Source organism: Sinocyclocheilus grahami, unplaced genomic scaffold (assembly GCF_001515645.1).
Source record: "Sinocyclocheilus grahami isolate Dianchi unplaced genomic scaffold, SAMN03320097.WGS_v1.1 scaffold18.1, whole genome shotgun sequence".
Taxonomy (NCBI): domain Eukaryota; kingdom Metazoa; phylum Chordata; class Actinopteri; order Cypriniformes; family Cyprinidae; genus Sinocyclocheilus; species Sinocyclocheilus grahami.
Genome location: NW_015505197.1, coordinates 609,448 through 633,515, shown reverse-complemented (window position 1 = coordinate 633,515; position 24,068 = coordinate 609,448). Strand labels below are relative to the sequence as shown.

Below are 24,068 nucleotides of genomic sequence, written 5' to 3'. Positions count from 1 at the left end.
TGACACCGAAGACTGGAGTAATGGCTGCTGAAAATGTAACTTTGCACAGGAATAATTTACATTTTAAAATATATTAAAATAGAAAGCAATTTGTAATTATATTTTACAATTTTATATTTCTGTTGTCATTGCATTTTTGATCAAATAAATGCAGCGCTGGAGAGCAAAACGTCTTTAAAAAACATTTAAAAATTCATAATTATTCAAAATTTTGACTAGTAGTGTATTAAAGAATATTTTGCCCAGAGAAAGGTTTGGTTTGTTTAGATAAATAAACTATTTGTATTATATAAAAAATATATATGCATTTTGTTATTTGACTTTCATTCACAAGTGTCTCCGTGTGACACTCTGACCTGTCATGGCCAGCTCACCCCCTGCTCATGTAGAGCACTTCACTGTCCCGCATTACCCCGGCAACCCGCTGAAATAAGGACCTGACAAAGAGGGAGGGAGAGAATAGAATGGAAAGGAAAAAACTAAAAAGCAGTTGTTTTTTACACAGTGACATGCAGAGAACGATTTAACAACCACAAGGATGTAAAAATCTACATACATTCCTGTCTTTTTTTGGTAGATTTTGGATGTATCGGAGCAGAGAAATGCTGTAGGCAGTGTGTATTTTGCATGGTGCTGGTTTGAGTGTGTGTATCAGGATGGTTGCATTCTCTATCTTACCTTTGGGCCCATAGAAGAGAGAGAGAGAGAGAGCAGACTTAAATCCGATTGAGATGCTTAAACAGTCCATTCATGCTCGAAAACCTGAATGAAATGAATGAAAACAATTCTGCAAAGAAGAGTGGGCCATAATTCCTCCACAGCGATGTGAAAGACTCATTGCCAGTTATCGCAAACACTTGATTGCAGTTGTTGCTGCAAAGCGTGGCACAACCAGTTATTAGATTTAGGGGGCAATTACTTTTTCACGTAGGGCCAGGCAGGTTTGGACAGCTTTTTTCCCTTAATAAAATAAATCATCATTTAAAAACTGCATTTTGCATTTACTTGCACTATCTTTGTGTAATATTAAAATTAGTTTGATGATCTGAATCTTTTAAGTGTGACAAATATGCAAAAAACCTTTTCACACCACTGTATATATAGATATATACTGTATATAAAAATCAATATAAATGCATTATTTATAAATATAATTAATTATATTAAATAAAAAGGTAATAATAATAATAATATAAACAAAAAGTTATTGTAATACATTACCTAACTATTTATATTAATTATTTTATTTATCTTTATTATTATTATGTTAATAGGGCAGTTTTATTAGACTTAATAATAATAATAACTTTGCATTATTTACAACAATGAAAATAATATGTTCAAATAATGTATACTTATAAAATAATATAATAAAAATACAATAAAGTACAAATATTATGATAAATATATAAAAATAATAATGTATAACTATGGATGTACTGTATATGAGGCTTTGTGCTCTAGTTGGCAGTCAGGAGGCACGCGCTGACTCTCCTACTCTCCAGCACTGTTTCTTCCAGCTGAGTGCTCTGGGAATGGACCCTGTAATCCTCCAGGGGGGCTATTCTGCTTTTCACTTTCTCTATCCCTTTCTGTGCACCCCTCGCATGGTCCTACTGGAGTCAGAGCGTCGCTCCCTCACCATCTATCCCTCTGAAATCCTGGAGGGGGCGCTGTACCAGGGCTCTGCCTCGCAGGCACATGACTACCGTATCATCAAAAACCTCCACATCACGCATGTGGTCAATGCCACAGCTGAACTCTCAGATGCCTTCCCGAGTGTTTTACGCTATCTTCGGCTATGGCTAAGTGATGACGCACAGCAGGATCTTCGGCAGGCCCTTCCAGAAGCTTCTGGGTTCATTGCTGAGGCTTTGCGGGGGGCACCGGGGGCACCAGGCGGCCGGGTGTTGGTGCACTGCAGCCTCGGCCGGAGTCGTAGCTCAGTGCTGACGTTGGGATTCCTGATGGAGCATCGCCGTTGGTCTTTGCTACATGCTTTTCGTTGGCTGAAGGAAAGACGTGCTTGCACTGCCCCAAATGCTGGGTTTCTTCAGCAACTCTCTGACTATGAGGAACTGCTGTTTGGTCAGCGCCTCACCTCACTGGATGACATACGTCTCTGAGAAATATTGAAGGAAAATATAGTGACATAAAAAGGAGGAATCCTCTTCATGCTCATTTTTCATATTTGCTCAAAACTAGTAAGATGAACATTCAAGTAGGATGGGGGATTGGGGGGGGGGGCAAAAAAGTAATTGTTTTTGATGGGATTTCACGGTTTAAACAGGTACAAAACAGTAAATGCTTTTTTTTTCTTTTAGGATGAGGGACTAAAGGTGACAAAATGTATTTGTGCCTAGTTTAGGTTTGTAATGATATAAATGTTTGGTTTATAAGCTTCTTCCAATATAGGAGAGCGATCTATTGACAGAAAGGCAATAAAGTTAGTAAAAAAACAAGTTTGAATCAGTAGATAAACAAAAACAGCACAGAACATACACAGCTGCAGTCTGCAGTGTTTGACCTTAATGATTTACACTGAGGACTGGGATAAAGAAAAAGTTGGGAATCAGTCTCACAGGAGCGTGCCAAATTCATTTTAGTATAGAGCCAGATGTTTGGCTAGTGTTGCGATGACAGGAGTATTACAAGAAATCATAATTGATTAAAAAAAAAAATGAATTGAAAAAAACACTGAAGACAACTCTCAAAGGATTGTGCTAAAACATTAAACATTTTTATTTTGTAAATGAGCATTTCAAATAATACAGAACATTTCCTTTAAATTATTTGGAAATGCTCAATATTTTTACATCAATTATACACTGAGCGCAATAAACTCATTATAACACAAATGCATGCCATTGTGTCTCTATTGTGGTATGGTTTCACGAACAAACAGAAAGAGTACAGACATTCTTCAGGCTTTGTGACAAACATTTGCTTCTTTTATAGCTCAGAGTTAATTTGGAAAGCAAAGGTTTCATTCAGATTCAGAATTGAAATCAGCAGGAGTAACTTTAAAGATAAATAGCAGCTGCTACTTTATTTAACCCAAAATAAATCTCAGACAGTTGTTTGTTATAAATCAAAATGAGAGGAAGCAACAGAGAAAGACAGAGCATTAGAGAAGAAAGAGAGAAAGAAACATCCACTCCTTTTTTGCACAGAAAAAAAATTAATCTGGAAGTAAAAAAAATACAAATAAAACAATGACTTCCCGTATTTTTCAGTGCATATTCATTATGCAACAGAGCTATGAAATACAAAAGATAAAAAGAGTAATATCTAAAAGTGAAATAAGTGCATAAAATATTCAGCCTTGACACATAATGGCATGGTTTTTAAGGATTAGTTTACCCCAAAATGGACATTTTCTGAAAATGTACTCACCCTCAGGCCATCCAAGATGTAGATTGGGAGAAATTTGGCATTACATCATTGCTCACTTGATCCTCTGCAGTGAATGGGTGCTGTCAGAATGAGATATAAAAACACCACAATAATTCACAAGTAATGTAAGTAATCCACAAGCTTCTCTATCCATAACATTTTTGGGTAAACTATTTCTTTAATGAAGGATGCATAATGGATTCTACAATTAAAAAAATATATATTGTATTATATACAATGTCAGTACAAACTGCTAAGTATGTATCCAAACTGTAGAACAAATGAACACCCCCAGCTGTATCAAGTACCACATCAGAAGGATGGCCCTTATGGAATGAGATGTAGGAACTGTACTACGCGCATGCGCAGTTCAATTCCATCTGGTTCCATTAGTTTGGGAGAGTGTGTGAGACTCTGCACGTAGCTCAGCGGAATCCCCACCGCCAGAAGGCGAGAAGAAGAGTGGTGCAGCCTCTCGGATAAAGCCCAGCTGCACACCACAAGCATCGTAAACACAGAAGAGTTCTCCATCCATGCTGAGCTCCTCATCTCATCTCATCAGCATCACTAGAGCAACATCTGGGTCGATTCACTGTTTCTCTGCGTGCGGTGACAGCCTGAAAGGTACGAGGATATTTACTTTCCAACTTCTCTCAGGAAATTTCGTTTGGTTTATTGTTCAAATATTTATTGTTGCAATGTTTTTTTTCATCGGTAGAGCAAATGTAATGTGATACATAATACCAACAATACAAACATAACTAATAATAAACAGTAACAATAATAAACAGTTTAATTGGTCAATGATTGAATCTTTAGGAAAAATTAGTTTCAAGCTCATTAAGCGAATAGATGTCAGACTTCGGGTTTTGTTTTTCATATATGACAAACTCTTCAAGTTTTTTTTCTCTTATGAAGAATAAGTATGTGGTCCAGGCAAACGAACATTACATTATTTGCAGCATTGTATGTTGCGAAATAATGTTACAAATATGTTAGTGTTTCTCTGCTTCAAGCACGTTTCATGGACAGACCCACTGCTGCAGTGAGTAGAGTATTCCGTGTTTTATAAAGTCCCATCTGTCCTGCTGCACAGATCTTTTCCTTTCGCATCTGTTGTCTGTGAACTTTTTGAAGAGTTTGCAGTCCGGTTCTTCTCGAGTTTTCGACGGGGCGGGGCGAAGACGTGGCAGTTCTGTGGCTCAGCACCCAATGAACTGCGGCCGGCTTCCATACTGGACCCTCACCAGCTCACGCACTCCACTAGTGTCTTTCCAGTAATTATGCAGGACCTTTTGAATTACTGTATGTATTTTGTAAGAAATTAATTTACTAGTGCTGTAATCTAAGTAAATATTTCTATAAGAAGACATGCTAGACAAGCATGTGCAAAACTGTAACAGGGTGCCTAAAAGGATGGGAATGAAAAACTTAAGTTAGCCATTGCTTGAGGACTGACAATTATTGTGAACTCATTTTGATATTGTGATGATATTGATTATGACAATTCATCAAACACACTACTAATACTTGTTTCAACCTGGCTTTTGGTTAAAAGGATACAAAAGATTATCAGGATAGTGATAGTAGCATAGAAAGTGATATTAAGGGACACATGAAGCAATAATGAAATAATAATAATAATTTCTGCATTTAGTAGATGCTTTTATCCAAAGCGACTTACAGTGCATTCAGGCTATACATTTTTTTACCAGTATGTGTGTTTCCTGGGAATTGAATCCATGACCTTTTGCGCTGCTAACACAATGCTCTACCACTGAGCAACAAGAACACAATTATCAATTATCAGCAATATTCTCAAAAAATTTATTGAATTTTGACTAGGTGAAAGTAAAAAAAATCTGAAAAGTTGTAATTGCAATACAGTATTGAAAATCAAGATTTTTCTTTAGATTAGGTTTAAGATTTTTTTTTTAGATTTAGGTTTATGAGGTTTAGAGGAGATTATTCTGGGAATTAGTTCTGACTTGATTTCCCTTGATGTCTTTGAATAGTAAAGAAAGTTGACGGTGTTCTAATGCTAGATGTTACCTTTGAACATCAATTATTTGATTTAAGATTTTAATTTCTATGTAGATCTTTATGATAAAGCCAGTTCTCTATGTTGAGGCATGCAAGTTCACATGTTACGTTGTATCCTTCATGATGATCTTATACCCTTCATCTTATTCTGACATGTGGTAGTACCAGTAGTTCATGCAAGATGCCTGCTGGTTCAGACAGGTTCCTTCTGCAGAGCACATGAGCAAGCACAGAAGAGCAGGTCCCTTAAGGGCATTACTTCTGCATATTTCATGTGTCAGCTGCTTTTTGCATACCATGACACATCTGCAAAAGATTACATACACTCCGATATGCATTTTAGATGCAACATTTGTAACTGATAATACAACAATACTGATAATACTGGTGCTTATGATTTTGTGCGTAACAGCTTTGTGTGGATCTCTCAGTGTGTGTAAGTTTAATCAGGATATTTGTCTAATGAGGCATTCTCTTTGCCCCGAGGCTTTCCCCTGGTTGCCGTAGTTGTCGTTTTCAACAAATAAACGTGACATCTTGTTTATACATGCTGACGCTGGCTTAAGCACACAAAAGGGATTTTCCCACAGGCCTGGTGTAGTGCTCTTTGTTTGCCCTCTGGATTCCACCTTTGTGCCGAAATTCTGATCCAGCAGTGACCACTCTGTGGTCATGTGTATCCAAATGGGTGTGCGCTGGGGGTTTGGCAACCAAAACCAAATTTTTCAATGTATTTTCAGTGTGTTAGTTGGTTCAGTAATGCATTTTCCTTGCCCTGAGAGTTGGCTGTCGTATCTGATTGTGTTAACGCCTCAAAAGGCAGAAAAAATAAATTTTTACGACATCATCAGGAAGATGCATTGCATTGTGTTAGATGTATCCCATATGACACTCTCTGTTTCTCTCAGGATGGCTTTGTGTTGGTTCCTGTTGAGTTTCCTCTTCCATTCCCTGTATGCCCACAGTGACTTCTTCGCTTCTATAGGTGAGTTGATCTTCCATTGTTTTGTTCCGTACTGTATCCATTCCTTATTAGGCTATACATCCTGCCAATCATACGCAGGAAAGTGCAGGAAGTGCTTGTGACCAAGGGGTCATTCAAAGGTAGCATCTATGTTTTTTTGTAAGATATATATATACAGTGGGTACGGAAAGTATTCAGACCCCCTTTGTGTTCACATCTGACAGGGTTAAATTTGTCATTGAAGCTTTGTACAGTATTTAGTCTTCTGACAACCTTTGTTTAGTAGATTAGAGGAAGTCTGAGGAGTTTCAGATTTGTGAAGTTTCACTTTTTGACTTGTAGGTCAGATGACAGACCTACTGTACACAGAGAAGGGCCTGGTGACATCACTAAAAGAATACATCAGACAAGAGGAGAATAGACTAGAGCAGGTCAAAGAGTGAGTAAACGCACATGTTCAACATGTCTGTCTGCTTGGGGAGTTGAGATTGTCTTTTGCCTCACAAATAACTAGACAGCTGGTGAATATTCTGCTTCTTTTCCTGCAACAGGTGGGCAGACAAGCTGGACTCACTGACAATCACAGCCACGCAGGACCCTGAGGGATTCCTGGGGCACCCGGTCAATGCCTTTAAGCTGATGAAACGACTCAACAGTGAGTGGGCTGATCTGGAGAGCCTGGTGCTGAAAGACACCGCCAATGGTTAGTGACATTCAAAGTCTGACATAGTAATTAGTGATGGGCAGAATGACATTATACATCTCTTTAAAAAGATATTTAGTTATATATAACACGTGTTTATATAGTTACTGTCTCAAGTGTTACATAATGTTAAGCTATTCATGTGCTGATCTGACTTATTGTTCATTTCCTAAATAATGACTGTTGCATTTGTTTTGTATCCATCAATTGTCCCTTTCCACATGGCTAGGAAATATCAATATAACATTTTCAGGTTGAATTTTTAGCAGAAATAACAATGTTCTATGACATACACTACACTTAAAATTTTTGTTGGTTGGTACGATTTTTGTTTAATGTTTTGCAAGAAGTCCGAGGCTGCATTTATTTGATCAAATATACAGTGAAAACAGTAATATTGCAGTATTATTGCAAATTAAAATGAACTGTTTTTCATTTGAATATATTTTAAAATGTAATTTATTCCTGTGATGGAAAAGCTGAATTTTCAGAAGCCGTTACTCCAGTCTTCATCGACACATGCTTTTTCAGAAGCCATTTTAATATGCAGATTCAGAGCTTAAGAAAAAAATTATTCTTATCACAGTTGTGCTGCTTAATATTTTTGTGATATTTTTACAATATACTTTGATTAATAAACTTCAAAAGAACAGCATTTATTTTAAATTTTTTATAACATTATAAATGTCTTTACTGTCACTTTTGATTAATTGAATGTGTCCTTGCTGAATAAAAATATTAATTTCTTACTGACCCCAAACCTTTGAATGGTAGTGTACTGTCACAGTGATTTATAATTTTAGTCATACAGCCCACTGCTATTAGTAATTGCATTAATTGCTTAAATGTCTCTGTATGTGTTATAAACCTCTTAATCTGTTGTAATCTTGTAATCCTCAAGGTCAAGCCTCTCTTCTCTGTTTGTTCTCTTTTGTAGGGTTTATCTCCAATCTGACTGCCCAGAGACAGTTTTTCCCAACAGACGAGGACCAGACAGGAGCAGCCAAAGCTTTGCTTAGATTACAGGACACATACCAGCTGTCTGCCAACACCATCTCTAATGGAGACCTGCCTGGTGAGCAATTGTACATGTCTGTGTGTTTATGCATTCCAGACCGTGCATATCTTTATCAAGTACATTGCGTTACCACAGTCTGTGTGAACCCTATGAGAAGCATCATGCTGTGTCTGTGATAAGTTGCGTATATATCTCTTTGAAAATCTTTGTAATGTTCCCATGGGATAGAGTGATAATAAAAAATGAAAACGCCAGTTATTACAATCTATCTCGATGTTTAGCCCTCACCTGGAAGTAATGTGTGTTTCAAATGCGTGTCCACACCACAGATGGTTATTTAGAAAAGTAACCCTCATTGTAGCATAATGGTTGATTGACAGCTGAGAAGGCGGTCCTTTGGGACAACAGTGAAATAGACATCTAAAAAATAGCATCGTAATCATATTAGTTTCATGAAAGTTAGAACAACGAAAGTCAGACTATTTGACTATTTGTTTTTATGTCTCCTCACTGGTGTGACCTCAGGTGTTGTGCACAAGAGCCGGATGACAGTGGCAGACTGCTTTGAGCTGGGAAAGATTGCTTACTCTGAGGCAGATTATTATCACACAGAGCTCTGGATGGCTCAGGCCCTCACACAGCTGGATGAAGGGGAAGAATCCACCATAGACAAGGTCTCAGTCATGGACTACCTCAATTATGCCATCTACCAGCAGGGGGAACTAGAGCGAGCCCTCGAGCTCACCAAGAGGATGCTGAAACTGGGTAAAAAAACATCTAACTAATCATTTAAAGCTGCATTACGTAACTTTTTTTGGTTAAAAATTTAGTTTCTGGTTAAACTTCTTATTTTGGACATACTTGTAAGACACAGTAGCTGTAATTCCGAAGTACAGTGAATATCCACACTGGTGTGTTGACTGACAGCCCACACATACACCTCAAAACATTAGATTCATCCTCGCTGCAGAGCCGTGCGATGCACAATCCACGTAAAGAAGATTATTCCACAATTTTTCTGTTTTTATTAAGATTTTAGTTTTAGTATTTTTGTTATGTGCTTTAGTTATTTTATTATATATTAGTTTTTTTTAAATTAATTTTCATTTTAGAAATTTTTGTACTTAAAGGGGTCATATGACGTTGCTAAAAAGAACATTATTTTGTGTATTTGGTGTAATGCATGTAATTGTTGTTTATGCGGTTTAAGGTTCAAAAAACACATTATTTTCCACATACTGTACATTATTGTTTCTCCTCTATGCCCCGCCTTTCTGAAACCCATCGATTTTTACAAAGCTCATCGGTCTGAAAAGCGATGTGTGCTCTGATTGGCCAGCTATCCAGTGCGTTGTGATTGGCCAAATACCTCAAGCGTTTGACGGAAATGTTATGCCCCTTACCATACTGTGATACTGTGTCCCGGCCGGAGTGACGAGACAAAAACATTAAAACTCATTATAAACGAGGCATTTGTTGCATCCAGTGGGGACATAATCACGGATTATAGTGACTTGTACTGTCTTTTGACGCGTTGCATTGCATCGCGCTGCGTAAACTTAAAACCATGTCTGCATTTGTGATCGGCGAAACGACAAACAACAAGTGCTACTCTACACTGCTCAAAACTCGCATTTGAATCGTCTGTGGCAAATTCTTTAAATATGAAAACGTACTTACAGGCTGTGAGTCAGAAGCACCAGACTGTCCTTGCAAAGTTGAAACTGCCCCACTTTATAGAAACAGACACTGGCATTGTAGGCTACTCGCACAAGAAACAGTCCTCATCCTCCATAAAATGCGCTGCACACATCTGAATATTTGGGCTGAACTGTTCTGGAACAGTGTTGTAAATACAACTTAACTACTGATTTCTAGTCGTGTCCTCTTTTGGAAGGCCAAACAAAGTAGTTTCGCTTTCATAACGAAACACACAGCATCTCGACATGGTGTCAGCAACAATACTACAGCGAGAATCAAAGTTACGCCTTCTTTCTTTGCGTGAACATTTGGGTGGCGTTATACAAATCTTCCCACATCGTGACGTAGACATGTGGGGGCGTGTTAGAACGAGCCGTTTTAGGAGGGTGTGGTTGACTCTTAATTTTTATAAAGAATATCTCTTTGGATTTGAGAGTTTAGTCTTTGCAACTTTACAGATCTTCTTTATGCACCAAGAGCTTGTAACACTCCAAAGAGAAAGGAAAAATTTAAATTGCGTCATATGACCCCTTTAAAGTTTTTTATTTCAGTTAGTTGCCAAGGCAGCATTTCTAATTTTCCTTTTTTTAGTTTTTCATGTAATATTTATTTTATTTCATATTTATTTAATGAAAATAATTTTTTATATTTTTAGTTTTAGTTATAGTTAACAATAACAGCACTGGGCAAATGTAATCTTTAGAAAATCTTAAAAATAAATATTAACGTTTCATTTGATACATTATTATAATGTTATGATGTCTATAGCATTTAAAATGTAGCATTTAACAATTTATTTTTTATGTTTTTTAGTTTTTTTTGTTTAGTTAAGTAATAATTATTGGCTTGTAGGGAATGGCCAGAATTTTAGTATATATCTTTTTGATTTTTAGTTTATTTGAGTAGATAGGACCTGTGCCTATTACCTACATAGAAAATAACCTTGCCTGGGGTGATGATGACTGTTGTTTGAACTAACTTGCCTTAAAGGGACTTAAATTATAATGAATAAATGATAAGAATGACAGATATGGGTTAATAAGGACAATGGTAGAAACAATGAACTTACATGACATGCAAATGATGACTGATGGCAGTAAAATATGTTTTTTCTAACTTGGAATTGTCTTTGTGTGTGTGTGAATCTCAGACCCGAATCACCAGAGGGCCAATGGGAACCTAAAGTACTTTGAGTTCCAGCTAGAGAAGCAGAGAAAGGCAGAGGCAGAGAAGAAGGAACAGGAAGATAAAAAAAGAGAGAAGAAAGTGCTGGACAAACGTGAGGCTCAGAGGAAACGGTCCAAAGACCCTCTGCCAGAGAGGAAGAAATATGAAATGCTGTGCCGAGGAGAGGGAGTCAAACTGGTGAGCAGAACTTTTAAAACATGATTTGTTTTACTTTTCGCATGTTTTAAATTTTCTCTCAGATTTATTCTTTTGCTTTTTTTACTCGCAGACACCCCGCAGACAGAGTCGACTGTTTTGCCGTTACTTTGACAACAACCGTAACCCGCAGTTGCTTTTGGCTCCAGTGAAGCAAGAAGATGAATGGGACCGCCCACGTATTGTTCGTTATCATGACATCATCTCTGACAGTGAGATCAAGACAGTAAAGGAGATGGCAAAACCTAGAGTGAGTTGTGTTTTTAAAAAAAATAAATTTTAGTTTTTTTATTTATTACATTTTCAAAAAATTATAAATATATAATATACATTTTTGGATTATAATTTTTCCTGACAGTGTCTTATATATGTGAACCTCAACAGCGTAAAATCCTGTTTAGAGTTTTAGGGTCTACTGTAGGTTTTTTGTAAATATGAGTGAGGGTTGAAAATGGTATACAGGAGCCTGTGTGTAATTCTTATCTGGCTCCTCAGCTCCGTAGGGCTACTATATCCAATCCCACCACGGGCGTGCTTGAGACCGCCCCGTACAGGATCAGTAAGAGGTAAGACAATCACTGTGCGAGTCTAGAACGCCGCCAGCAAAATGAACCGTCGTGCCCTATCCGACCCGTAGAAACTGAGAACTCCTTAGCAGAAACAATGTAAAACAATAGTAAATCCTAAATCACAATTGATCTATTAATTTTCATTAGATAACTAAAAATTTTTTTTAAAATTATAAATAATTAAAATTATATTTTGTTATTTCCTTTAAAAGTATTGTTTAATATCATACTGAAATCTAAACTCTAAAATATTTCATATCATGTTAACACGCAGCTGTGACTGTAATTTTTGTGACTGGAGTTTTCCACCCTGCTTTGCTGCCTTTTTGTCGTATTGTGCTGGATAAAAGAAAGAAAGAGTAAGATATTCTCTACTGTGTTACTTTTTCTTGCAGTAGTTGTCATGTGGTCTGTGCAGAGGGCTTGAACAGGGACAGAGTGATTCAAAATTACAATTTGAAAGTTTAGGATTTAGTAACTCGTATACATTTATGCTAATAACTAAGGAGTCAGAATTATTTTTAATTTTGCATCGCTGCTGGTGTACAGTTCTGTCCCTGTTCTATGTATAGCTTCAGTTCAGAAAATGACACTAAAGTGACCTCTCTCTCTCTCTCTCTTTCTCTTTCTCTCTCCTGTTCTCTTCTCTTCATTCTTTTTATTTGCACTTTCTTTGTCCATGTTTTTGTGTGTTCTTGCTCCTCTTCCAACCTTTGCTCTCTCTCTCTCTCTCTTTCTCTCTCTCTCTCTCTCTCTCTCCTCTTTGCTTTGTGTAATGGTGAATAGCTAAAGCGAGCCACTGTGCACGATCCCATTATGGGAAAACTGACCACAGCCCATTACAGAGTCTCCAAGAGGTAAGGGATCAAAGGTCAAAGGTCAAATCATCTCTAGAGAGCCCCCTTAAATTCATACTGTGTTCGGATACTGGATTAAGCCCAAAAATCCAACCTTCACTTGGCTGTAAATTAGCCGTAGAAGGTTTGGTGACCCACTTTCACAGGCAACAGATGTTGGAGTCTTTCTTCTCCTACACTCCCGTTCATATTTTGAATATTTTAAATATTTGAGAATTGATAAATAAATAATTGTGGATGCACACGTACAGCACAGCGCCTTGAGTTTCTGCATGACAAGCCACTGGAGTCTGTGACCTAAAATATCTTTTTTAATAGAGCTATACATAGTTCTGTTGTCTCACTGATATTTCCACCCACACCAGAGTGGTTTAACTTATCCTAGTTATTATGAGTGTGTCTGTTTGAGAACACACGTCTCAGCATGGGCAGACTGGGTGGAGTCGCTGGAATACTCAAGGGTTCCTTTCACATCAAAAGCTATGAATGTGTTGGATTTTGAGTTTAAGACATGTGAAGAGAACAAATAAATTGTCTATACACTACCGTTCAAAAGCTTGGGTCAGTAGGAGTCTTTTGAAAAAAGAAAAAAAAAGCGTTTATTCAGCAAGGACACATTAAATTGATCAAAAGTGACAGTAAATATATTTATAATGTTACAAAAGATTTCTGTTTCAAATAAATTCTTGATCACCAAATCAGCATATTAGAATGATTTGTGATCGATCATGTGACACTGAAGACTGGAGTAATGACTGTTGGAAATTCAGCTTTGTCATCACAGGAATAAATTACCTTTTAAAATCTATTAAAATAGAAAACATTTGTTTTAAATTGTAATAATATTTCACAATATTACTGTTGAAAAACGTTTATTTTTATTTTTATTTTTAATCTCACTGACCCCAAACTTTTGAGGAATAATGTGAATGAAATGTAATTAATTACTTTATTTAATCAGTGTTGTAGGTATCTGTTAGCAATGACTTTGGGGAAAATAACAGTTTCATGTGAGAAAACATGGTTAAGTTTAATGTTTTAGTTGATTTGCAGTAGCTGAGGGGCCTCTCTCTCTCTCTCACACACACACACACACACACACACACACACACACACACACACACACACACACAGTCACACTCATTCCTATTCCTGAATGAATTCACTGTTGCTGATTTCCTTTACTCTGATATTCAGTGTGACGAAAGAGTGAACTTATTTTGCCGACTGCTGTCTTCTCTGTTTTTAATACCATTTTCCACTCTTCACGGCTTCACCTGTCTGTCCATTTCCACAATCAGACATTTTCACATTCATAACTAAATCAAATAAATTAATCCATTTTATAGCACGTTAGAAATCTTTTCACCACAAACATGATGTGAAAACATCTGGAAATCATTCATGGTCATGTTGTGGCATGTGTTCTGTTTATTATATATAACCTCCTGAGAACCAGAAATAAAAAACTTTGTGAATTTAGTATTTTTTCATGTCACTACGTTGTTTAGAGCATAAGAAAAAAATGGTAAAATAAAATTTTTGAAAAATTATATTTTATTCATATTAATTGCTTTTGTATATATTTGTTTCACTTTTTTTCAACTTGCACTCATTTTCCTCATTCTAGTGCTTGGCTGTCTGGATATGAGCATTCTACGATTGAAAAGATTAACCAGCGTATCGAGGATATAACCGGCCTGGAAATGGACACAGCAGAAGAGCTGCAGGTAAGAGAGGCTTTCACGTAATCAGCCAATAAGATGCTTTTAGCTTGATGGCACATTCACGTAACAATAATTCACCCATTGCAATATTGCTTTTTTGGAAATGTTGTCATAATCAATATTTTTCATCCAAGGTTGCAAATTATGGAGTTGGCGGTCAATACGAACCTCATTTTGACTTTGGAAGAGTGAGTACCTGTCCTTCTTTCACAGATAAAAAAAGACACACATATCAGACCTTTAAATTAGCAAAGCATTATTATATTGTTTATATGCACTACTGTCCAAAAGGTTTGGCGTCAATGCGTTTTTTTTATTCCGCAAGGACACATTAAACTTGTGCTGTCAAACAATTAATCAAACAATTAATCGCGATTAATCGCATCCAAAATAAACGTTTTCGTTTACATAATATATGTGTATGTACTGTGCACATTTATTATGTATATATAAATGCACACACATACAATATATATTTCGAAATTATTTACATATATTTATCATATATAAATATATTTAAAATATAAACATGACATATTTTTCTTAAATATATGCATGCATGTGTGTGTATTTATATATACATAATAAATAATCACAATACACACACAAATATTATGTAAACAAAAACTTTTATTTTGGATGCGATTAATCGCAATTAACCGTTTGACAGCACTACATTAAATTGATTAAATGTAACAGTAAAGACATTTATAATGTTATAAAAGATTACTATTAAAAAAAATTGTTTAAAAAAAAAAATTCATTACATCAAAGTATACAGAAATGTATCACAGTTTCCACAAAAATTAAGCAGCACAACTGTTTTCAACACTGATAATCATAAGAAATGTTTCTTGAGCACGAAGTCAGCATATTAGAATGATTTCTGAAGGATCATGTGACGACTGCAGAAAATTCAGCTTTGCCATCACAGGAATAAATTGCATTGCATTACATTAAATTGCATAACAGAAAACAGTTATTTTCAATTGTAACCATCTTTCACAATATTACAGTTTTTGCTGTGTTTTTGATCAAATTAATGCAGCCTTGATGAGCATGAGCTTTTTTTTTTCAAAAGCTAAAAAGAAATCTTCCAGACTCCAAACTTTTGAACAGTAGTGTGTAAGCATATGTCTCTTGTTATTCACACTGTGTTTTTTTTTATACATACAGAAAGATGAACCAGATGCCTTTAAAGAACTTGGAACAGGAAACAGAATTGCCACTTGGCTCTTTTATGTGAGTGACCTGTTTTTCACATGCACACACTTGATATAACACTATATGTCAAGACACACTATTACTATAACATACTATTACTTTCATCTTTTTATGGTCTTCAACATGATCTATCAAATGTCTGATTTCATAAATAAATATGCTTGTTAAAATGCTTGCTACAAATTGTAAAGTAATGCAAAATTATACATGCGCTGTAATATCATGACTTTTGATATGTTCCAGATGAGTGATGTGTCAGCAGGCGGTGCTACAGTCTTCCCAGATGTTGGAGCAGCAGTATGGCCTAAAAAGGTGAATCACCACTAACAATAAATTACTTTTCATAATCTGTAAACTAGCTGATTAATTTTACTATTCACTCTCTTTGGTTGTTATCTTTCAGGGTACAGCAGTGTTCTGGTATAACCTTTTTGCCAGTGGAGAAGGAGACTACAGCACAAGACATGCTGCCTGTCCAGTATTAGTAGGCAACAAATGGGGTGAGTCTGTAGTAAATATGGCATTTATGTATCATTCCCTTAATCAGTTGAGAAGCAAGTATGCAAAAGTAAATGCTTGGCCAACAACATCTGTAACAAACTTCTTTTCTCACTTCTTTTATTCTCTCCTTCTATTCTTTTCCTCCAGTATCAAACAAATGGATACACGAACGAGGTCAAGAATTCAGACGACCCTGTGAAATGTCAGAGAATGAATGACAAATTCCTTTCTTCTTTTATTTCCTGTTTAGTGTCAGTTTTGGTCAGTATGGGATGAGTGTCTGTAACAAGGAGTGAATAACTGTGCATCAGTCTATGCAGTCTTCTATTGACGTGCCCTTCTACCCAAATATTTGACTCAGAAATGTTGTGAGGTTTTCGGGCAGCACATACCATGAATGTAGGCACCATGAATATGCAGAGATCCAACCGAATGATTTATTTTAGTTTATTTATTAAGAATTGATTTTTAACTTCTGTCTTGTCTTAAACTCCAACAGACCTTTAAGTTACTTAAGTATTTCATTTAAACCACTGAACACTCCATAAACCTTAGTGTAAGTGTTACAAGGAACACAGCAAACTGCAAGACCGACCTTTTAAGACCAAAAGATCTGTTACAAAAATATGTTTTACGAATCCCTGTAACACCTACAAAAGTACCTAAGAGTATTTTCTTCATTCCTGAGGCCAATGCGAACAACTTTCATTTGTATTTGTTCTCTTTTTTTTTTTTTTTTGTTGTTGTTGTTGTACTTGTGCGTATGGACGTGTGATAGTTTTCCACAGAAATAAATTCTATGCTCTCAGTTTCAGTTGTCTTTTGTTTGCCTCAGTTTATAAGTAATCATGATATGTGTGAGCGCATTTAGCACAATGCAAGACGGTCTGGAGAAAAATGCTGTTGACTGGCCATTCTTGAAGTTATTCTGAGATTAATTTTCAAGCAGTATATACAGTAACAAGGATGTCTGACTGAATAAGGAATCTCCTATTGCAAATTGTATTATCAGCATAACAATTTAAGTTAAAAGTTGAATGAAAAATGTGGTATTTTGCCCCTTTGCTTTAATGAGCATCACTTGAGCTGCATGAACTCCACAAGTTTGTGTAAAACCTCATATTCATGTTCTCCAGCAAAATTTGAGAATACAAGGATCATCTTGTGGAGAACCTTTTTGTACAATAAAACCCCTCCTGCGTTCTTTTGCATTCAGTGTGCATAGCACCACCTAGTGGACTGTAGTGTAATCAAGTTGGATTTCTGCTGATTCTCCCTCCTATCCCCCCCCCCCCCCCCTGTCTTCTTCCCTAATTTAAGTAAATAATCGTTTCTGTACCATTCAGGATCATATAATACACATATAGCCAGTTTTCTTGTGCATTGTTCAAACGGCAAACTCTTAGCATAATAAAGGAATATATACAAAGGAAGTTAAGAAATAACTACATTCAATAATTAAACCTAATAATAAAAACAAACCTCAAAATAATATATCCACAATATTAACAAACTTACATATTTAACAAAAACTAAAGTAATGCACTAATTAAGCATCAAAACGTTTGTTAAAGTAACAGTAAGCTTTATTTGACCCCCTCTCCCCCCATGACTGCAATAGTATAGTCCAATTTCCTGTTCAACCGTTGAGAAAAGAGGCAAAACTATTTCTGCATTGGCCTGGTTGTATATTGAATCTCTTTTGCTAAGCTGAAGTTGTGTAATATTCAGTTTTTCAATGGAACTGAATATTACACAACACCATTCAAGCAATTGCCATTGAGTTGAATGGGAAACCAACGCGTAGCTCTTTATTTCCAGGCAGACCTCATTGGGTCTGGACATCAAAAGGTAAAACAGGGCTGCGTTCAGCCCTGACAAAAACGGTGCAAAACGTTTATTAAACGGAAACGGTGGTGCGTTGAACACCCTGTTCTGATGACGCAAGAGTCGCAACTATGGCAGCTGAGAAGGCCATTCTTTGTGTTCTTTTTGAAGAATTTTTGGAGCCTGATGAAATCAGTATAAATACGTGTTTAATACTGCAAAATATGCTCGATGTTACAGTCACTGCCCTTGCCCTCCAGAATAAAAGAACATCCCAATCGAGTGAAGGGATTTGTGGAAACTGTAGTTCCTAATTATTGTGATCCAACATTTGCCTCGCATTTCAGGATGAAAAGACAAACATTTCAGGTGAAGGATAATCCACTTCTTACCTCCAAGACTGAGTCTATATGACCTTATTATTTTTATTGTGAGTATTAGGCTTATCATTATTGCTGATCACTGTTGTTGTGCTATGATATTGTAATATTTACCATTATATAATCAGAGGGGTATAGAAAAGTTTATGAAAGTGTCACTCCACAATACAATAGCAAAATATATAAATATGTATAGTATTTTTATGTTACATTAATCAGTATTTAGCACACCTTCCTAAGGAAAGGATATGGACCAGAATACATTGCAATTACTAAATGATATTTAGACAGACTTAAAGAAGTTCCAGATCTATACTTGTGCCCTTATTATTTCAGTTGTTTTGCCTTTAATGTAAATAAACATGTGCAAACAATATACTTGATCTTGTGAATTTATTTTGACGTTAATTACATTGTGCCAGCTGTCTCTTTAATACTGCTTGGTTTATATACATGTTGCTGCTGATTGGGCTGACATGTTTGACACACCCACCAAACAAGAGAAAACGCGTCTCAAACCCCGTTGCACACCGTTTCCAGGAAACATGTCGTTCAAACCGGAAACCGTAGCAAAACGGTGCACACAGGTTTGAGCTTGAACTTGCCCCAGGTTTATTACCAGTGCCTGCCCTATTACATAACCTGCCTTATAAACACTATTTAAAGTGACTTTGATCTCTGAAATGACAGCATAAATTATTTATACCTAAAATTAACTTTTTAACAACACAATAAAAAAAATCGAAGCAATTCTGGAAGAACCAGTGATGAAATTATGCAGTGAAGCTCGCTTTTTTTTTTTTTTTACTGATTTATTTACTTTAATTTGAAAAGATTTATCTGTGTGAGTTATGTAATATTGTGAGTTTAGGCAGCTTTTAAGGTGTGACTGCATTTGTTAAATGTAATGGAGAAGTTTGCTTGTCTGTTACATTAACGTTAAAATAACGAGTGTGAGTGTTGTGGGTCCCGCGGGTGGAAGAAGAAGAGGTCATGTGACCCATCAGTACTAATTGACAGCCGCTCCTCTCATTGCTGTCACTGCTCGCGCACTGCGGCCGCGAGACTGGAAACCAACACGAAGGAAAGAGACACCTGAGTCACCGAAGAGTCCACTTACACCAAAAACTCAAGCTTAGAAGCCGAATATCACAATTTACCCATCAAATAGGAGAATATAACGCTTGAAAATGATGAATCAGATCGAGCTTTCGGTTCCGTATGATAATGGATATGAACCGGAGGATTACATGATGCAGGATGAAGAATGGGATCGGGATTTACTGCTGGATCCAGCATGGGAAAAGCAGCAACGGAAGGTAAGAATTGTTTAATTTGCGCACAAATATTAAATTATATAATGGTTTACAGATAATTAGTTAAATTAGAAATATCATTTAACTTGAAGTGTAAGTTTATGTAAATGTTAAAACTTTAATTTATTTTCATGTGTATTTTCTCATATTTTCTTAGATATATTTTCATATAATTATATAATTATTTACTATATATAATTATTTAATAGTATTAATTCGTTTTAAATACTTACGTTTATTTATTTATTTATTTAGCAATCTTAAACTGTCATTTAGCTTAGATTCAGCAGTTGTTTGCGAAGGAATCCCGTCCCGTTATGGGCTCTGTGGTCTGTCAGTGTCACGGAAGGGTCTGGTTTGGCTCCGGCTGTCGGGAGCGCGTGCTGAGGATGGATGCAGCGGGTACCGAACTAACAATAGTGCAGCAGCGCGCGGCTCTGAGTGTCTGTTGCTGATACGGTTGGAATGCGGACTGTCCACAGATGCTTCCAACACAGGATGACGTCCTTGGGATTAGAATGGATGCAGGGGCTAATTTTAGCTCCCCCACCAAAAGGCATTATAGTAGCTTAATCCGGTGTCCTTGGCAGGGAATTCTTGTGTGTGTGTATATATATATATATATATATATATATATATATATAAACATCGCCTTTATTTATTGTGTAGTAGTCTATAATAGTGTTTTTAGATATATACTGAACTGCATTGGACAGGTGCTTTACTGACATGTAGCCTACTATAACTGATTTCATATCAAACTCTACATTTGGTGTATGATAGATTTTAATGTTTTAATGGTCAGAGTCATCACAAAGGGATATCTAAACAATCCACAGCTTCAATCCTATTATAGACTAGAACCCCGTAAGTGAACTTTATGCATCTTGCAGGCTCAACTTCACTTAAACTGATTCATTCCTTCTCTTGCTGTAGCACAATTGCAACACTTGTTTCACTCTGAGCTGTAAAACATGTACATTGATTGTCATGATTAAACACTTTCAGAACTAATTTAGTCAATTTATGAGTATTTGACCTGTTTGGTGATTACACTTGCATATCGGACCACATATATTTGAGACAATTTTACATGACCTTGGTGATCTTTTTTTTTCTTTCTATATTATTCACAAAATGCAGCCCCATTTAAGTAAAAAAAAAAAAAAAAAGTTTAGGAAGGAAGTTAGTCTCCACTTAATCTACAGGACCTGTGGTCTGCATATAGATCCTCTGTTAAATCTGGTTGGCTTAATAGAACATGATTGGTTCTTCAGGCCTAGTTTGGTGATAATAGAATTCATTTAGGCCTTAAACTGAACCTCACTTACTGTATTTATACTTAGCAGATCCTTTCTTACCAGCAACTTAAAAGATATTTGTAAATAGCTATGGCTCAAATGTTAAACATAGACTTATATTTCTTGGCTTGTTGATCTGTGATGTCTAACATTCTTTCTTATTCTTCTAAGTGACGTGACATGTGGCCAAGTATGGTGACCCATACTAGGAATTAGTGTTCTGCATTTAACCCATCCAAAGTGCACACACACACAGCAGTGAGCACACACACACAGCAGTGAACACACACACACCGTGAACATACACCCGGAGCAGTGGGCAGCCATTTATGCTGCGGCGCCCGGGGAGCAGTTGAGGGTCAAGGGACCGCAGTCGTGGTATTGAAGGTGGGAGAGAGCGCTGTACATTCACTCCCCCAACCTACAATCCCTGCCGCTATGAGACTCGAAGGCGCAACCTTTGGGTTAGGAATCCGACTCTCTAACCATTAGGCCACGACTAGACCATTGCCCCATGCAGGCATGTTGTGCAGACACACCCTAAAGTGTTCCAGAATGAATGAAATTCTTTCCTGTCCGATTAGACAACACAGCATTGCAATACACACATTATATACACTGCATTCTCACTCATATCTCTATCCTCAGTGTGAGCCTACTTCATCAGGTCTCTTATCAGAAACAGACTCTGCGGAGAGAGCTAAATTTACACTCTTACCTCGCAGGAATGCACTCTGGAGTCCACAGTAAAGCTTTCATCTGCCCAGCAATGACTGAACCTGCTTTGAGGGATTAAAAAGACGCTCCATTGAGTCTAAAAAATGGCCAAAGGGTAGCGGTGGATTTGAGAGTGCAACCTAATACAGATATATTAGCAGTACAGCCACATTTTGTTCAAAGAAACGGTACCCAGCATTACTGGATCATTACGTTTGTCATTTAGATTAGATTTGCCTGTTATTCTAATGCAGTATGCAGAATCCAAAATGAACTTTTTGTTCATTTTAAATGAGAAAACTTGTGTATATATATATCCTATATCCCTGTGACAGTGGGAATATATACAGTAGCAGCTAGCTACTAACATATTTGTGGCAAGCAGCACAGGTCATTGTGTAACTCGAGATTAGCCAGTCTCCATCTCTTTATGAAACTGCACCTGTCACAAATATGTGAAGTACCATTTTAGTATTATTCCTCTTATTTTGTTATATTTAATTTTATTTGATAAATTTTCACTCCTTTTGGTGCCTGATGAATGTTAATTTTCGACCCTGGCAGCAAAGAGTCCAGTATATGGAGTTATAATTTGCTTTTTTACCTGTGGCTCTAAATGTATTGTAAAGGGCCTGAAGCAGTTACTCTTAACCCTTTGTGCTCAATAGTAAATGACACTTACTAGTGTCTGTTGGTGCTCACATAATCTAATAGCATTAACCTGAGGGGACAAAATGTTATTCACTCTGGAATTTAGATGATGATGTGTGGGAAGATGTTCCTGAATTTAAGGTGCCAAATATTTTAACAATGGTTCTGGAGAGCAATCATAGGATGGTGCAGAGGATGCTATACAGCAGCTGGCAGTTTCCAGCTTTGTTGTTTATTGTACGTGTAGTTAAGTGCAGGTTATTTCTGGAGGATGAACTCAGTGTTCAACTCAAGTGTAGATGCTCATGTGTTCAGTGCAAGTGTGTGTTGTTGTTTTTTTATAATGCCAGTGCTATTCTATTGTCTTGTTGACTGATCTGATTAATTAGAATGTCTTTCAAAGATCATTGAAGAAATAAAGTACAGGAGTTTGGACAAGAGCAAGAACTACCTACTACCTCCTCTCTTGGCGTAGCCACCAGCTAAGATTCATTTTTGTTGGCACGGTCCTCTGCAGTCACACATGCATTGAGGTTTTGACCTGAAAGGGGTGTCAAAGGCATTCATTGTATCACAACAAACCTGTTAGGAATTAACAGTTTTAAGATTAAATCTGGTCTACTGTCACACATTTGGTTTAGTAACTGAACACTGTGGTTTTGTGCAAGGATTCTGCATTTGATGAGTATTCAGTGTAGGATACATATGCTATGTCAATGATTGTAGGACTTGTATAAGAGGATTTGCATGTTAGTGTGCATGACAGGTAAGACATAAACATAGAGTGTCCATGTAAGGTTGGCGAACTGTATGTTGACGTATATTGTACTTGTTTCCCAGACGTTCACGGCCTGGTGCAACTCTCACCTGAGGAAAGCTGGGACACAGATTGAGAACATAGAGGAAGACTTCAGGAATGGCCTCAAACTAATGCTGTTGCTTGAAGTCATCTCAGGTAAATTAATTTTAAAGGTGACATATCAATGAAAATCTGACCTTTCCCAGTTTTAAGTGCTATAATCAGGTCCCCGGTGCATCTACCGACCAGGGGAACGTGAAAAAGATTAAAGGGGTCATATGATGCTTTTTTAAAGATCAATATTTTGTGTATTTGGTGTAACAGAATATGTTGACATGCTTTAATGTTCAAAAAACACATTATTTTTCAAATACTGTACATTATTGTAGGTCCTCTATGCCCCGCCTCTCTCAAACGCTTAGTTTAGCCTTTTTCTGCAAGCTTCTGAAAAAACAAGCGCGTCTGATTCCGCTCCCTTGGTGACGTGGCAAAGGGATCTCATTATAATATTACCGCCCCTTAATCTGTAAGTTTCCACCCACGGCGCCGTCATTTTGATTTCGCAAGCGACAACGGTGTACCAGCTCTAATGCCATGGCGAAAGTTCGAGCAAAACACGCTAATTGTTCTGTCTTTGGCTGCACAGACGAGCACAGAACACTATTTACAGTCCCAGCCTCAGAGGAGACAAGACAGCAGTGGATTTATTGATTTATTTACTGTATATTGCTGCTGCCGCACAGATCTAAAATAAACATGCAATTTATTTCCCAGCTGTTTACCTTCACAGACATAACTGACTCGTGTGTTTTTAATGTAAACTTGTGTGTGAATGAGAACTTAGTTTCGTACTTACATGCTGTGACAGCCGCTTTCTGTCCGTGTGCTTCGGTTGTGTGTACTCAGAAAACCAGAAATCAGAAGTTTAAACTAATATGGTTTAAAACGCATGATTTCAGCGCGATAAACATGATAATCAGAACCAAAACAG

The 24,068-nt window shown here is 36.8% G+C and overlaps 2 protein-coding genes across 4 annotated transcripts in view; both read left to right on the top strand.

Annotated features, from left to right (window-relative positions):
• Positions 1-3,792: 3,792 nt before the first annotated feature.
• On the top strand, positions 3,793-16,863 carry LOC107553883 (prolyl 4-hydroxylase subunit alpha-1-like). The gene is made up of 15 exons (XM_016236222.1): positions 3,793-4,020; positions 6,348-6,424; positions 6,746-6,842; positions 6,955-7,106; positions 8,044-8,181; positions 8,650-8,889; positions 10,976-11,190; positions 11,282-11,458; positions 11,704-11,774; positions 14,265-14,364; positions 14,496-14,549; positions 15,538-15,603; positions 15,829-15,897; positions 15,989-16,085; positions 16,234-16,863. The coding sequence occupies exons 2-15, from the start codon at positions 6,349-6,351 to the stop codon at positions 16,302-16,304; spliced, it is 1,623 nt and encodes a 540-aa protein (XP_016091708.1). The 5' UTR covers positions 3,793-4,020; position 6,348; the 3' UTR covers positions 16,305-16,863.
• Positions 16,864-19,259: 2,396 nt separating this feature from the next.
• LOC107552853 (alpha-actinin-2) overlaps positions 19,260-24,068 on the top strand; it is a 17,948-nt gene continuing 13,139 nt past the window's right edge. For all 3 annotated transcript variants that reach the window (XR_001604905.1, XR_001604906.1, XM_016234868.1), the window contains exons 1-2: positions 19,260-19,612; positions 23,119-23,233. Coding sequence is in view for 1 of the 3 variants with exons in the window: in XM_016234868.1 (XP_016090354.1) it covers positions 19,484-19,612; positions 23,119-23,233 (244 nt within the window). In the remaining 2 variants the exon portion in view is untranslated. The remainder of the gene's footprint in view (positions 19,613-23,118; positions 23,234-24,068) is intronic.

What these genes read in the sequence shown, in the direction of transcription:
- LOC107553883 (XM_016236222.1), top strand. Translation starts at nt 6,349, where the DNA reads ATGGCTTTGTGTTGGTTCCTGTTGAGTTTCCTCTTCCATTCCCTGTAT. An exon ending in GCTGAAAGACACCGCCAATG is followed by an intron (nt 7,107 to 8,043) that starts GTTAGTGACATT and finishes TCTCTTTTGTAG; the next exon opens with GGTTTATCTCCAATCTGACT. An exon ending in CAAGAGGATGCTGAAACTGG is followed by an intron (nt 8,890 to 10,975) that starts GTAAAAAAACAT and finishes TGTGAATCTCAG; the next exon opens with ACCCGAATCACCAGAGGGCC.